Source organism: Convolutriloba macropyga, chromosome 4, assembly GCF_964194025.1.
Source record: "Convolutriloba macropyga chromosome 4, txConMacr16.3, whole genome shotgun sequence".
In the NCBI taxonomy this organism is placed as follows: Eukaryota; Metazoa; Xenacoelomorpha; order Acoela; family Convolutidae; genus Convolutriloba; species Convolutriloba macropyga.
Genome location: NC_134471.1, coordinates 36,172,449 through 36,189,854, shown reverse-complemented (window position 1 = coordinate 36,189,854; position 17,406 = coordinate 36,172,449). Strand labels below are relative to the sequence as shown.

Genomic DNA, 17,406 nt, shown 5'->3' with positions numbered 1-17,406 from the left:
TCGTAAAAACTAAATGTTAAACAATAGCACGTTCTTTGAACAACAATAATAAGATATGTTATCTCAAAAAATTGATACTGTGGAACAAGTATTGAAAAAGATACAATTTTATTTTTCGAAAACAAATAACTTCAAAGAAAAAACAATAGCTATCATCTCAACTTTTTAAATATTTAAAATAGGGTCGTTTATTTCTCAAAAACCATTGGTAACTGTTATTATGAAGAACAGATCAGATTTTTACTAAAAGAACGATAAATAGACAGAAACAAAAAATTACAATTTTCTGAAAAAAAACGGTATTGAAGCCCTTAGAGCAATAAGCAATGCACTAAAACGCATAGGTATGTACAAAAAGGCTTTTATTCACTAAGAATAATTTGAAATGCGACTTGCAATTGACAGGAGTAGGTAACAAGTACAGAAAACAAGAGAGCGAAATGTGAATTAAAAAAAAATCACGCTATAATTATTTTTGAAAACATTTGATTCCAAAGATTCTTATAACATTTGATTCTAAAAAACTGTAGTTACCAACTGAAAATAGTAAAAAAAAGTAGCTGTGTTCATCAAGAGGAAGCCCACAAGATCTCCCATTCCATTATCCAGAAACTTTTATTCGACTACAAACGAACGATAAAAAATACGAAAATAAAAAATTATGTTAATTTTTTTTTCTAAAACCTGTATCGAAGCTAATTAACCAATAAGCAAAACATTAAAATCATCCAAAAAGTCCAGTTTTTCAATGAACACCAATAGTTTGACATGAGATTTGCGCTTATTGAAGAGAATATCTGGCAAGTAGACCAATTTACAGAAAATTACAAACAACATTTAGCTATCAATTAAATATAGGAAATAATTTTCTCTGTTGATTCATAGGAAGCCGCTATGACCTGCGTTTATCCAGAATATATCTTAAGATTATAATAAAAACAAAAACAAAAACAAAAAAATTTCCATTAAAGCTGCTAGAAGACTGTGTCGAAGCAGTTAATACCATAATCTGTTCGCTGAAAACCGATGTGTTCAATTTTATCCCGTTTCAAGCACCAATAGTCTGATATGTGACTTGTCAATAAGACAAGAAAAAACATGACCTAAAACGTAAAACCGCAAAAATAGTTATCCATTAATTTTTATCCATTAAAAAGACGACTCGACTTGTCTTTATCGACTTTAAGTAACAATTTGACCAAAAAGTGAAAAAAGTTGCTAAGTTCATTATTCCATTGTTTAATTTGAAGAATTGTGTTTTAAAACTCAAAATAACCACAAGCTTTTGACTAAAAAAACTGGATAGTTTTCCATGAACTTCTTCAGTAAGCCAAAAGGAGCTGTCATTGGTACGTTTTGATTTGAATTGATCTTATGTGTAATTAACGTAATTTGTGTCAGCAGTGTGTCAATTCGGAAAAATTGAACAAAAGTATACTAACAAGCTTATTTCGTTCCATTTAAGATGAAAATAAGGCTATTTTTAGAAAAATTTAGAAACAATTTTAGCCACAACTTGGATCAAACAGATCAACAATCACTCTTTTGTTTTCAAAATTAAAACAAACAATTCTATTTATGCAATTTTAAACATAATTCCTGGCAAAGTTGGCAAAAAACTGCGGAAAAATATGGAAAATGGGTACAGAAACAACAAAAATTAGTCAAAAATTCACAAAATTTAAACCCTGATAACTCCGTGGAAGAAACGAAATTAGGAAAACTCATTTTAGTTATATAATCTACACTGGATAGGCTTTCTAATGATACCACTCACAATCCTCTGCAATGAATATATCGATCGGCCGCATTTGACTGAACAAAAATACCCTTTCAAGTATACAGTCCCCCCAATTCTGAAGCTTGCTTTTCTTAATCCTTGCGTCAACACAATCAAATTTTAATGGTTAGAGTAGATTAGTAAACGATCAAAAACTAACACTCAACGCTCCGACAAAATTACTGTCATTGAGAAAACTCTCTTGCAGTCATCATCATGAGCTTTTTTCTCAGTTCAGATTTTTCATAAATTCGAATGAAGCAAAATTCAGATCTTGAACTTTTTCAGTCCGACTGAGTATTTTCATAACATGTAGGATCCAAAGTCTCAATCTTGCGTGATTTTCGTTAAAATATGTCTTTTCATAAGAACTTTTGAACTAGTACAGAACACAAACATAAGGCAACAAAAAATTTAATAGCCAGATTTCGGATGTAATTTCCTAAGTAATTTTGAACGAGGACCGCAACCTGTCTCGTTCTCGCCTATGAGGTCAAAAACAATTTTTAAAGCTACAGTTTTTTTTTCGTAATAAATTTTTCATTCATAAAATTTTATTCTGGATATTAAACTTGGTTAAAACGATCGCTAATTGTAGATAGTACTTGGTTAGAAACACTAAAAGACAACCAATCTTTCTTCGCTGAAATATGAATAATCACAACTTGAGTTTTCATAAATTTAATCACTTATATGGTTGTTGGAAATTGAAAACTTACATGGTGCGCTTGTGGATCATCCGACGGCGCCATTAATGCAACGCCATTCTGACCTTGTTCTTCAACTGGGCATCGGTTAATGAAATCCTCGATCGACTCTGTTAATAGTGGGTTGCTATCCAGGCCGCTCAGAATGTTGGCTGCATCCTCGTCTCCTTCATCTCTAAGTTGGGTCAGTGATCGATTGAGGATAGATAGGTCTGCAAACATAGATATTGGGTCAGAATTTAGAATGTGTAAATTTAGCGATAGTATTCATTTTGCTTACTTTGAAACGACCATTGTTTAAATAATATTTGAAGCTTCCCAGGTTGAGTTGCGTAACCTTTTGTCGCCACTACTAAGCAAGAAACATCAGAAATGATTTTTGAAATGTAAGAAATTTAGAATCTCAGCGAAAACTCAGTAGTGACCAAAACAAAGTTTTCGGAGTTTGGGACTCAACAGTTCTCCATCCCCACCATTTTGGGACGTGGAACCCGTAGTGAAAAATGGCTAAACCACTGGGTAATTTCTTAGCTAACCATGGACCCGACGAACGCTATTGCATCATACGTAGTTGTGTGGCTACTAACAATTTTATGGAGCAAAAGTGCAATTTTTCATATAATTTCCGAATACTGCTAAAATTATGTTAATTGTTAATTCTTATGTTATTATGTTAATTCCGTGATCTGTTAGTTGTTCAATCATTCCAAAAAACTATAATTTTTTAGGCATACAGTGTTGCGTATGAGCCATCCTTGCTAATGTCAACAAAAAAAATTGTACAGTAAATTGAAATTTAAAGGATAAATATTGATCCAAATCACTTTATCCGATTAAACAATCCGGAACGAGTAACAATATTGATATAAAATTATTTAGAGCATTGTTTGCCTGAAAATTATTGTTTCATTTTGTAAATTTATTGTGTTTAGAGCCAATAAAGGATGTTGCAAAGAGCAGTTGGCTCTCCTTAAATAATTTGATTATTGATCAACTTTGTCTTTTGCAATAATTTTTTACTAGCTCTTAAACACTGCAAAACTTTTAGGTTAGTTCAGCTTTTCTACAATAAGTTACCAATAATACCATCATCTGACTGAAGCATTACAAACTTCAGTACGAGATTGAACATATTTTAATACTACGGATACTTTAGCAGCAGAAAATTGGTAGTCTCCCCTCCAAAAAATCCACTGAAGAGACTGATTTCCAAAAGTACGGCCCAATTTCACTTGATGAGCAGTGAAGATTACAATGAAGGCTAAGATTTGTTTTATTGCTGTTGATACGAAAAATTGTTTTTACTGATGAACTCAGATACATTATGACATTTCATAGCACCATTTCAAGGCTTAAAAACTTTTAACCAGGTATTCCCTTGTGCTCACTCTTGATCAGGGCTGGCTCAGGTTGCGGAACTCAGCATGGAATACAATCCTGTTTCAGTTTCTTTTACTAAATATCTGTTCGACAAGCGAAACTCGTTAACTCCGCAGCAAACATAGAAATCACCAGTACAGATAAGTTTTTCTAGCTGCAATATTCATTTTAAATAAAATCAATATAACAAAATAAGTAAGCGTTTAATCGGAAGTCCTTGTAAGTTCAAGGAAAACAAGCAGATTTTGTTTTAGAAAGTGAAATACAGAAAAATGAAAAACATTTATTGACATGCTACTTTTCAGAGTTAAATGAAGGTCTAAAAAAGTAGTATTTTTTTTGCAAAATTTCACAAAATCATTGATATACTGAAATGCGTTTAGCCGAGTAGATGCTATTTTGGAATAGCATTCTACAAGCCAAAAAAACTTCACGATAAACTATGTTGCAATTTTTTGCTCACCTGTTCTTATTACTTAAACGCCTTTTTTTGAAAGTTTGGAATTTTAAGATGATATATTTGATTGTTTTCATCATACGAAAAATTCTAAAATACTAGATGTAGTTAATTGTTAATGTTGAAACAATATTTAGATCCGTGTTTTAACTTTTTGCGCTGAAGGTTACTTAGCAGCAAAAACGACAAGAGTCTGTTTTCCAAATTGAAGAGTTTTTCATTGTCTCTGTTTGTTTTTTAGTATTAAAATAAACTACAGCAATTACGTTTTTCAGCCAGGCAATCTTCGCAAGATAAGTTAAATAAATTGCATAACAGTCCTCAAAACAGTCCTATTAGCGAATATCTGAAGGATCATCTTTGAAAAATGCTGTTGGCTAAAAATTCTTCCTATCAAAATTCCTGTTATCAGAGCAGCCTCAAGAGAAAGATTTAATAAAGTTGCTTCAACGCTACATGGAGAAATAGCTTAAGAGCTGCTGTAAATATCATGATCGAGGTAACACAACCGCTTAATTAAGTAAGAAATGCGGTGAACGCGGTGATTTGACGTAAGAAAGAATGTTGCCACACGGTTGTTTTCGCCATCGAGAAGTTATTAAGCTCCTGGTAAGGAGTTCTTGGGTAACTTCAAGTGGATGAAAATTGTCTGCTGGTAAAATGCTTTTTATCAGCTCTTGTTCCGATTACAACAACTGCATAACTTATACTACCCTGAAAATGAATTTACTATCGATTTCCGCCAGTTTCTTCTCACCAATTCTTCATATATCCAATATTGACCAGAAATTAGTTGCCGAAAAATATGGTCTATTCCAAAACAAAACTACCCAATTTTCGTAGTATTAGTCGGGCTCTATCAAGTTATTCCATACGTAAGTTATTCAACTGTAAATCGCAAGGAGAGTTGATTAAATGCGGTTAATGCGATGAAAAAAAAAGAAATTCACTGCTTGTTGGCGGTGATATTTGGAGCAATAATAGTATTTGGAGAGGTCTCAATGTAAAGTCACATTTGGATTTTTTAACTTTTAGTAGAAAACAATAAGCAATAATCAGATCTAGCATGTTTCGTCCCGGAACCCTAACCCCCCGACCCTCAGCAGTAGGCATACAGTTTTACACCCCAAGCCGTACGTGATTACTCTTTGCGTAGTAATAATTTGCAAGTTGGAGGGGGGAGGGTCATGAAATATAATCCAAGGAGGGGGGGGGGCGAAAGAGAAAAGATCACAATATGCTCACCAAGCTTTCCTTTTGGAACCATTCCTCTCTCTTTGAAATCAACTTCACTCTCCAGAACAGGTCGAGCCCGCTTCTCAACTTGCAGTGGCTCCTCCTCAACCTCTTTCAACTCAACAGGAGCCTCATATGACGTCACATTTTCTCGCTCTGAGGGCGGTTCAACCACAATCAGAATCGGTTTGTCAGATTCCTTATAAGAAATGTTTTGTTTCCCTTTCTCTGCTTGCTGGACTGCTGGATTTATAGGTTTCATTGCATTTATGTAGGAATCAACAACTGAACTCTCGTCCAAGGAGTCAATGAATTTCTCATCGCTCAAATCTTGCACGCGGTAAATATGATGATTGTCCAATCCATATCGAAATGTGACGTCATTTTCTTCTCGTTGATATTCTTTGAATGACTCTGTTTTCATAAAAATTGAGTTACTTTTCTTTTTGATTTGTTCTCGACGAATGTCCGGCTCGTTCAGGGAATAAAAATGCCGGTTTCGTTTGCTCGGTTTCTCATCTGATTCAAATCTGCTTCGTAACATTTTGACATTCACAAGTTGGTCTCTAGCAAAGCCGTTTTCGTCGTCTGTAGTCTGTCGGATTTCGCTTCGTTCTGAGTCGGATTCCGAAATTGTCGTGCTTAACTCGTCATTCACAAGTTCTGCTTTTTTGTAATAACCATTACCATTTAAACTGTGTTCTTCTTCATTATAATCATCGTCATAATCGTCTGATGGACTTCTTTTTTGATTTAGTTCACGTGTTTTGTTTTTGGTTAACTTTTTAATCCCCGGTTGTCCACCTGTCAATGTGTTTTCATCTTCAGAAATTTGTCCGTTTTCCGGACTTCGAAACGACACAGGTCTAGTAGCTCTCGGGATGTTAATCGCTGGTTCTTGGTTCTCGATTCTGTAATCAACTTCGTCACGATCCGAGCCGCTCTCAGGTTCCGACTCCGATTCTTCTGAAATCGAGTCGTGAATCGCGGCTTTCGGGTACTTTATCGACTCAACCCTGCTGACACCTTGGGTTTCGATTGGTTCTTCGGCAATTGTAAGTAGTTTTTCGTCTCGGATAATTGTTAGAGTTACTGCGCGGTTATGGGAACTCTATAAATAAATTTAAAGCAAACATCTCAAGATATGTACTAAGTTAGATATTGATATACGTAGGTGTCGCATAATCTGGGCTACATTCCGTTGTATTGAAAATGGGTTAAAAGGTTCATTGCTCTTATTTTCTTTCTTTTGTAGTTGCTTTTATGGTTAAAGTACTTAACATGCATACTAAATGAATTGGTATTGCTCCCGGTTAAAGATTTCTCCAAAAATTGTTCAAGATGTGTGCAGAAAACAGCTGAAAGTTCGCAAAATTTAGCTCATATTTAGGAATATTAGGTTATGCTCTGAATGTGGCTAGGATGTGAAACCTGGATTTGCGTTGAAAATCAATCACCAAAAAATTGCTTTCAATTGTTTCGTTTCCTTTTCGATTCCTTTTCACGCTTCTTTTTTGTATCAATTTACGCCACAACCAAATATTACATCTGCAGTCGTAGTATAATGGTTAATTGATAAAATAGAAGTATAGACAACAAAAAATGTTTCGTAAAACAGTGCATGCTATCAAAATCTAATTCGTCATATTTTGTGAAAATTTTCTGTTAATTTTGTAACATTAAAATAACCAGTATAGATCACCTTGTGAATAGTAGTGATGATTTCCTCGTGGGAAGCATGTTTAATACTCTTCCCGTTGATCTCCACAATCTCATCTCCAATCTCAAGGTCAACCCGGGCAGCTGCCGACCCTAAAATGTCACTTTTGATGGAAATGCCACTTAATTATAAGGAAAAATTACATGTGATAGCTTTGGAATTGGGCGCGGGAGATTAAAGGGGGGATGGAACAGTACTTATGGAAGTCTTATGAACACATGTGAACAAAAAGGATGTCTGAGATGTGGTAGCCTAATTCCATATCAAAGAGGAGGAAACTGAAGGGTGGGAAAAGCTGCAAATGTGCCAAAAATAACTACAAAAGGCCGCGGTGTTTGATTAAAAATAGAGCTAAAGTAAACCAGTTTTGTCCTTGCGTCAATGAAATGTGAAAAAAGCGAGTTGTTTCCTGAAACCTATGCTCTAAAAATAATTTGACCAGTCAAGATTTAATTGATTTTTTTTTCCAATAAATTTTAATAATTTGGGGAATAATAATTTAAAAACTCAATTAGCGCTCAGTTGATCTTCCAAATAAAGATTTATGTATTTATTTATATTTTAATCATAATAAATAAAGAATTCATGTATGATTTGTACCGTCGTGGATGTTGTCGACCTTCGGAAATTGGGACTTGTTGGCTCCTCCAGCTATTGAGAAGCCAAACTTTTTCTCGCCTGCCACCATTGCCACTTCAACTTCTAATTTTGGGCCCTGTTAACATGAAAACGATTTATAGGTTTCATGTTGATCCATATAGTCTTCTTAGAAGTTAGTGCTCAAACTATTATATGCTAAAATGCACAATATTCTAAAAATGACGAGTGTATATTAGACTGCCTTATTGCGACTTTTCAATTGGTTAAAAGATTGAACTAAGGTCTCTTTAGAAAAATTTTAATGCAAAACTCTTCAAATGAAACCATTCATAATGAGTTTTGAAACTCAGCAGTCGTAAGTAATACGCTTGTTTCACCAATGTACATGTCTTTGTTCCCACTTTCTTTTCCGATAAAATTTAGTTTTATTAGCAATTTAGTTAATTGAACGGTATTATTGGACAATTTGTTTGTACTACTACTACTACTACACAATCGGAGGTGATAATCATAGTTACAAATACGAACTGATTAATTATAATTAATTGGGTTCCTAAAGTTGTCTCATTACTGAGTTGGAGAGGCTTATAAATCTTCCGCCTCATGCTTCTGATAACTTTTCCGAATTACTGAAAGAAAGGGATTGAAGCATCAATTGGTGGCGTGCAAAACCAAAGCACACCCCTTACCTCTCGGCTATCCAGCTCTTTCTGAGACAAAAAGAATTAGTTTGAAGTAAAACATCAGAACCTGAGAAAAAAGCGTGGTGTAAGAGGAAATTTTGATTTATTTTACTAGCACGGCGTTACCTCTGAGTTCTTTTTGTTGCCTACAAGAGATGCAAATGGACGCAACGAAAAACTATCTAGAAGCTTATTAACTCAAAATTCTATATTTGTAAATTCTAAGTTTGTTAGTTTTTTGTGGAAGATTTAAAAAAAGGAAGAGTTTTATTATCTGAAATCTCTATAGAAAAATAATTAAAAGTAGAGTAAAAAGTACTGCAATTGAAATCATGATTATTGGCTGTTTCAAATTCTTGTTGTGCCATGTGTAGTTTTATGAACAGTAAATTGATTTGCAGAAGTTTGGCAGATGATGGAGAAAAAAGATCTGCCTCAAATTTTCCCTGTTTGAATGAGCAATGGAATCTTTAGGGTTCCGTTTGATGAACAAAAATCTGATCAGAAAAAATACTTGCGGAAAAGAAATGACGTGATCCATTCATTACAGTCGGATTAACATTTTTCCAAGAAAAATCTTTTCTAACTGGAGTTCTGCAAATTTCTGTACGAACGCCGACAGATAGAGTCACTAAGCAACTTTATAGCAATTACTCATACATATAGTTGCAAACATTTTCTTCTGTGATCCACAAAATTATTTGTGAAAAATGAAGATTTCTCTAAATCTAATCACATTAAAGCTTTTTCGAGCTGAAGCACTTTCGCTGTTTTATAATTTAAAGAGCGTTAGTAACCCAGAGAATTTAAGTTCTCGATGTTCCGAAATAACTTTTTTTTCGATGTTCCCGTATATTCATTAGAAAGATACCAAAAATTGCATCAAATTTGATGAAACATCAATTTTCCCTAATCTATTAACGACGGTTCTCTCGCAAGATTTTGCAAGAATCATGCAAAAGTCGTGAAGAGTTTTGCAATATTCTATATCCTGCAAGACAATCATCCGATATGCCAGCTATGAAATTTTCTGTTTAGGCGCGAGAATTTCAGTCAATGGGCTGAACTCATAAAAAACAGCCAATGAAATAATCGAACCTAAAAATTGCATTTTTAACTAAAACTTCCCACGCCTATGTGGCAAGATTTTGTAAATTTTTTGCTCTGTAAGCGTCCCAATATTGCATATTGCAAAGATTTTTATGGACGTCTTTCAAGATTATACAAAATCTTACCAAGTTCTTGCAAGATCTGCCTGATAAATGTCTCTTAACAAGAATTTTGCAAGACATTGATTTTTCTTGCCAGAGTCTCATAAGAAAACCATCTTTCTCGCAACAACCCTGGCAAGATAACATTCTTTATTTTTACAAGAGTCTTGCAAGATAACCGTCCTGATTTTGCAAGAATCTTGCAAGATTACCATTTTAAATTTGCTAGAGTCTTGCAAGATGACCATCTGTTCACGTTGCGGAAACAGAGACAGATTGGTGTCTTAGCGTGTTTATGGTCCATGTTTACTTCCTTGGCAACCAGAGACAGCGCATTAGTTTTCTGGAAGCTTTTTGTATGAAAAATTTGTGACGTTTTATTTGTGGCTCAAAAAAGCTTGAAAATTTTGTGGTCTCGATTAATCTTCACTTGTTTTTTAAGATGCACTTATATGCTGTTGTTTTTTTTCCAAAAAAGATAGTTATTTTTTTATGGCAAACATTGAGAAGGTAACAAAAATCAAAGACAAACTTTTTGATTTTCAACGAGGATACCCTGAAAAAGACAGTATTTTTGTAAGAATTTTGAAATTTTCTTACCAGATAACCGTCATCATCAAAAAATAATTGTCCTACAAGAGTCTTGCGAAAAGACGGTTATCTTGTGAGATTCTCACTGGAGTCTCATATAATAACAGTGTCATTCAAGGTCTTGCAAGATAATCGTCCTAGGCAAGATTATTGCAAGTTTTGCAAGGTAACCATCGTCGGTATTGAACTAGGGTTTTGAAAATAATCAATATGGTTAGAATTTGGCTTTTTTTAAACTTCAAGAATTATTTCGATTTAAGTGTTACAAGTTCAATGGGGCCATTTATAAAATCTGAAACGCTTCACTGGACTTTCTGATTTCAAATTTAGCATCATTGAACTTAATAAAAAATGAGATAATTGTAGTTATGAATAGAGTGAATCAAATAATCAAAAAATTAATTTGATCTTTGGATCCTCAAAAACTGTTGTTCTCTTCAAGATTCAAAAACAAAATTTGAAATTGTTTTTTTTAAGTCATAAAACTTTCCATTTGTCCAGCTGTTTCGACAATTTTTTGTTCACAGTAACTAAATAACTCTGCCAAGATAGATTCAATTATTTCATGGCTGAAAAAACTGTTACAAAGAAATCCAGTTCTATAAGAAACATTAAGTAATCTGCATCAGTTTTCAATTAATATAAATATCTACGGCTTGTTTGATGGGTTCAATCTAATAACTTCATCAAGCAAGCAAAATTTGTGCAAGTGCCTAATACACCTCTTTCATTGTCAAAAATTATTTCAGGAAACCGGAAAGTCTAATACATATGTTTCAACAAAATTTTTATGACCGTATGGTTCCTAGTTATTATGCGAGAACATTCCAATACACATTTTTGCAGAGTTTAATTTTAGCCTTATTCGCAGCTTTACCTTTTTAATTTTTATTATAAATAATCTTATCTTAAAATTTGTCGGCTACTGAAGAAATCAAATTCATAGGAGCAAATCACAGCTTCATGTTTTCTGGTTCCAAACCAAGTAGTATTTGACGAAGTCCTAAATTTCAACAATTAAGGGCGTGACTAGCGTCATCCAAGATTTACCCAAATATTTATGGCCTTTAATCTCCTTAGTTTTGATTGAATTCAATTGATTCAGAAGGATTGGCGAAGTTAAACAATGCTGAAGCCAAATAAGAAAAAGAAGAAAAATTACTTGTTTAACAAGAACATACCCTAGTCCAGAAATATTCGGTTTTTAAACGAAAGAAATCGTTAGTATCTTTCTAACCGAGAATTCCAAAAACCCCTACAATTTTGCAATTTTGTAGTCGGCATAATCGTTTTTGTTCGGTTTTTTAACAAAAGAAAGATTCAGTATCGTTGTTTTTAAACGAAGGACAGATTCGGGTTTGTCGTTTTTAAAAGTACGCGAGTTTAGTTATTGTCATTTCTTAAACGCACGAAAGATTCGGTATCGCTGAGAGAAGTACCATGAACTTTTATCTTCTGACTTTAAAAGCAGACTAGTAGAGCAGAATTATAAAAAAAAACGGTCGGCATATTTGTTTTGATGCCTATCAAGCCGTCAAAAACGTTGCTTGTGAACTACCAGCCAGTATGTCAAAACACAATGTGAGTTAATCAACAGATTTCTCATCAATGTTCAACAAGTATGTTGCACTTTTGAATTCAAAAACAACCAAGAAATTTGTATTCCGCCAATTAGTTTTGTGAACGAGCTAAAAAGGAATTTTCAATATATTTAAACTTTTTCACAATTTTTCTCTACGAAATACTTTGAAATTCCGGCAAAACGAACGGTATCATATTGTTTGACTTCGTTACGGAAATTTTAAAATTTCCTATGAAAAAAGTGACATTTCTTACGTCTCAAACCAAACAAACAGGTGATCTCTAACGTTTAAAAACCAAACCTACCGAATCTCTCTTGCGTCCAGAAACGACAATATCAAATATTTCTTTCTTTCGAAACCGACAATACAGAACAAACCGAACGTACCGACGCTTTCGTACGCTTGACGCCGAAGATACCAAAGAGTTCTTCCGGATTTTTTGTCATTTTTGTTTGCTCTTCTCAACTAGGGTAATGTTTTAGCTGGTACCAAAATCTTGAATGATACTTTTAAGTTTGACACCTTGGCGAACGATAACAATTGCTAAAGCTATACAAAACATACAGGTGGCCAGATCCAATGATTACTCTGCATATAAAATTATTCTGCGGCAACGTAATCCGGCAATCAAAAACCTTGTGGCAATCGATAATTCTAAAAAAAACTAGTTAAAAGCAGTTGAAGTTGAATTTTCCATTAGGCGTAATTTTCTTCAATGGCATCAAATTCAAGGGCTATCAACTAACTTGTTAGTAATCAGAAAAAATCTATGCTTTAATTTAAATCTATTTCTTGAAAGCTAATAAAAATTCGGACTTTTGATTAAGAATAAGGCTGTGAGCACCATTTATCAAATCAAACCTCATTTATTTCCTTTCGATCAACCATTGCGTTTTTCCCGCTGTTTGCTCCAGCTTTTCCAGCTTGACCAGGTGGCATATATCCATTTGTTTTTTGTTGGCGTAAGGGCATGCACGCCGCCCCGTGGTGATGTTTCGCAGGAGGCGTTTTGGGGCCATGTCCGTTAGCAACAGGGCCGTTTGTTGTGGTCTTATTAGAACGGTTGTTGTAATTTTGTGGACCCGTTCTCATCTTAATTAAATTTATAAATGTGAAAGAATGATAATGGCTTTGGTAAGTATGAATAAAAAGAGCAGTTTTAATTGATGCAAAATTCAAAGTTTAAGGCTGTAAGTTAAATTTCGGCAAATTTAGATTCGGTAAATGTATATAAAAAACAACAACAACAATAAATGCAAGAAAGAAGATAATTGGAGGTTTTGCCAGTTTTAAGTTCCAATATTAGCCCTTTTATAGGTATAAAATAGGTAAATTTGCTAATATGGAGGTTGTTATTGCAGAGGTTAAATAATTTGGAGCTATGAAACAAAGGACAAGGCTATTTTGAAAAAATTTGACCAAATACAATTTAACAAGTTTTTTTAATCAAGCAAGACGAAGGCAGGACTGATTTTTTATGCACTTGATAAAGAAGCTAGAACTTAATCAAGTTAGATTATTTTCCATAGTAATCCTAACTGAAATCATATACAAATTGAAAATTAATTTGAAGTGAACCATAAAATAGTTTTTATGTCATTTCCATCCTACGTAAATTTGTTGCAATCTGCAGTCAGTTTTATGGATCGAAGAACAATTAATGGATAAATATAATGTCCACTATGTATAACTACAAAGCTTATGGATAACAACTTTACAATAAAATAATAAAATTGTAGCGCCGGTTTTCAAAAGTGGAACAAATGTATTCTGTAGTTTAAAAGCCATATAACTACTAATTTTTTGCTATGACTGAAGCTACTGTAGCGAGCTCAAACACTTACTATATACATCATGTATACTGTAAATTTGATATGTGGAAAATTCAATGAAAACTTTGAGGATAGTAATATAAATATCTTTTTTTGTCCAACATGTGATACATTTTCACTTTCAACCAGCACGATTTCATAAAAGTGCAAATATTTCACAATAAACACTCAGCTCTTAATCATAAACACTACTAGTTGATTTTAATAACTTAAGTTTTATTTATAGTCATATGTTTGTTTACAAAACTGTGTTATTGACAGATAAAACCAGGGAAAAAATAACGGACCAAATGGCGCCGCTATTTTTCACAAAGATGAACAATAATTTGTTCACATAAAACTTTAAGAGTGATGGTATTTGTGTACAAATAAAGCCATGTCAAAATGAAGAATTAATAAACATCAAAAAGGGAACTCAAACCATTTTTTTATCAAATACAGTTCTTCAGTATGGTTCTAGGGGTTAATTGGCAGTTTATGAAGAACGGTCCTTATTTCATTATTGTGATCTATATTTGTTTATAGAATTGCAAAGGATTTCAATAAAGCAGACTAAGATATGTATTGTATACAGCCTTTCAAATAGTCAAAAATGGTTTGTTGCGAATTTAAATCCTGAAACCTTATACATCCAATATTTCATCACTATTATATATACACACAATTAAGAACTGTTCAAACCATCTGCTAAGGTTTATACCGCTTAAACTACCGCCAATTGAAAAAGCATTTATGAAAAAACAAGCAAACGTGAATGATTTTAGTTTGATCAAACTCTTGTTCAACGAGCGTGAAGAACTTTGCAGTTTTTGTAATGAAATGAAAAGATTTTCATAATATTTCATCTGTCACTATAATTCTCAAGGCGCCGCTCTTGACACTGGAAGGTTCAAGTGTGAGATATTGAGCGCCTCTTTTGGTGACAAATTGTCGCCTTCACTAAACAAAAGTTTAACAAGAGGATGGTCCATATTGAAATAGTGAACAGATTTTGCACATTTTTCCTTAAGTTTGATGCATGGTTTGATTTTTGGACTTGCCTTTGATCTTATATCCTTGAGCGGCTGTAACAAAGCTTAATCGGTAGGCGATCGGATAGTGAATGAATTTTGATGAAACGTTTTGAATGAGTTCACAAAAATAGAAACAATTTGAAGACAGTGGTTCTAATCAAGCTGCGAAGTTATAGAACTCGCGATAAATTGGAACAGCCAAGTCTTAACATGAAAAATTGAACCACTGACAAAAATTAAGGCTTTCATCATTTCAGTATTCCGAATACGGTGCAATAAAAGACAATTGTCTTTTGAAAAGCCTAAAATCTTGCTAGCCTGAAAATTAGTTCAACCGGAAAACCATTTCCACGCAAAACCATTTCCTCAAAACCTAAAGAATCTCTAGTTTTGAGTATTAATCCCTAAACTCTTTACAGAAACACCTTCCGCATCTTATTTTGAATGTTAACACAAAAAATATGAAAAAGAAACCAAAAATTTTTATTTGGCCTGTTTTGGACTGTTTTCCTTCTCTTTTATAATCATTTTTAATTATTACTTCTTGTACTTCTTAGATGTCAGATTTAATCAAAGAAAAAATTTTCTTAAAACATGGGAGCCGAATAGTCAAGCAGAAGTTTACCTATAATTAGTAAATTTTTGATGTTTTCTCTGGCTTTATACCAAAAAACCGTATCCAAAGTATCTAGTGAGAGACTACTTATGTACAAGTATTCTATACAAAGCAATTTTTCGAGAGAAATAGGCAGAGAACAAATAACTTTGAAATGCTTTGTTTCACCTTATTGCTGTTTTCTCTGGCTTCATGAAAAAAATGTGTATGTGTATAATAGGAGTTCTATACCAAAAATAATTTGATTCTATGGAAAAGTATTGGAATTTTGTTATAAATTTTTGGTCAACTCTTTTGACAACTGCCAGTAAACCTTAAACCCTTTCACCTGTTTGTTTTTATGTTTTGAAATTGATATATAACTGACTAGATCGAATCTGGGAATTTTTTGGCGAAAACCACAGAAAAAATAATTTGGCTAGAAAAATTTTTCATTACATTACTCCGCTGATTGTTTTTGATACGTCTGGTAAATAAAAAACTACAGGCTCTCTGTTGGCCTCTGGATGCACGTCATTTTTAGCCACGAATTTTTAAAAAAAGAGGTTAGAGATTACTTGTATGTTTTCACTTTCTAATAAAAAACGCAAGGTTAAATCTGGAGATTTAGTAAAACAAAATTTTTTGTGAATTTTGCAAAATTGTACGCATAACTGGTAACTATTTTAAAATGTTTTTAATTTTTTAAATTAAACGTTGTCAACCTCCTTTTCTTCAGATTGAAGTTGAACTCGACGCCTGCACTGTTAATTGATTTTTTGTTTGCATGCCATTACTTCAACTAATAAACTTAGTTAAAGTTTACCCTATTGAGGAAGACAGTTTTTTACTCAATTGCAGAAAAGTACTGCCTGTGAGAAAGTCTTCCAATTAATTAAAGATTCTGTATGACTATTATTTTAGTGATCACCAATTGGTCACATTTGGGATATTTTTAACAAAAAGAGCGAGAAAAAACACACGTTTGAGAACAAACACTAAGAATACCGTCTTTGTCATCACTGCAACTGTCTTTGAAAAACACCCCTGGTCGAATTGAAAATACATCTCTCAATTGACTCAAAACTTTTTTAACGCTTTGTTTGATTTAGATAGATTGCACAAATTAGAATCGGAAGTAGACTATGAACTGAAATTGGGATAACTTGAAATGAATTTACACAAAACGAAACTTGAACTAATCAACAACTCTAATTTTTAATAATTTTTTGAAAATGGATAGTAATTTTAGGAGAAAAGTTTTTAACTGGATCATGAGTCTAATTGGGTGGTTTTTTCAGTTGGGCATATTTTACATGAGGGAAAAAATCAGATGAAACAGAAGTCACTTCTTTTGATAGTTCTAGCGTTTAAATTTTCTTGATCAGGTTCTTTGGGAGTTTAGTTTATAGCTGTGTTTGCTTCAGACAATTTTTTTCTGCGACTGATTTTTCAGGTTGACCTTCAACATTCTGAGATTCCACTTTATCTACGAGATATGGACAACTTGACTTTCTCATGGTGCTGTTGAAATGGTCGTTTTAAAACTTTTATTACTACTCTCAACATGAACAGCTACTTATGAAATCAAAACAACTGCAATTGTTTTAAAATTAAACACGTTCGAGAACGGAACTGTAACAAGTCTCCTCAATAATCAATATTTCATTTTTTTTTACTTTTATCCTGTAGTATGGTTCCGGTTCTTAAATTAAGCCGTGATGACCCTCAAAAATAATTTCCTATAATGAAACTCCCTATATAGATTTTATGGAAACTTACTAAACCTAAATCTTTCTTATAACTTGTTGGGTTTGGCTGATAAAACTCAAAAAGGCCGCAGCCATTTCAGAAATAACGGCTCTATTAATAAAATCAAGAATAAAACGAAATGATATTTCGGGCCTTGAGGTTCTTGGAGCTGCGTTAGGAACCCCAGAGTTTGTCTGCATGAAACTTAACGAAAGGATAGGGAAAATAGGGGTACTTTTCGAAAAGTTGGACTTTCTTGATGACCC

General features: G+C 33.3%; 1 protein-coding gene across 1 annotated transcript in view; it reads right to left on the bottom strand.

The window, feature by feature from the left end:
- The window catches only part of LOC142337646 (uncharacterized), a 66,337-nt gene extending 52,646 nt beyond the window's left edge, over positions 1 to 13,691 (bottom strand). The window contains exons 1-6 of the mRNA XM_075387033.1: positions 12,810 to 13,691; positions 8,570 to 8,590; positions 7,881 to 7,995; positions 7,263 to 7,372; positions 5,570 to 6,671; positions 2,500 to 2,699 (exon numbers count right to left, since the gene is read on the bottom strand). Of these exons, the coding sequence (XP_075243148.1) occupies positions 2,500 to 2,699; positions 5,570 to 6,671; positions 7,263 to 7,372; positions 7,881 to 7,995; positions 8,570 to 8,590; positions 12,810 to 13,040 (1,779 nt within the window). The 5' untranslated portion in view covers positions 13,041 to 13,691. The remainder of the gene's footprint in view (positions 1 to 2,499; positions 2,700 to 5,569; positions 6,672 to 7,262; positions 7,373 to 7,880; positions 7,996 to 8,569; positions 8,591 to 12,809) is intronic.
- Between the last annotated feature and the right edge of the window lie 3,715 nt (positions 13,692 to 17,406).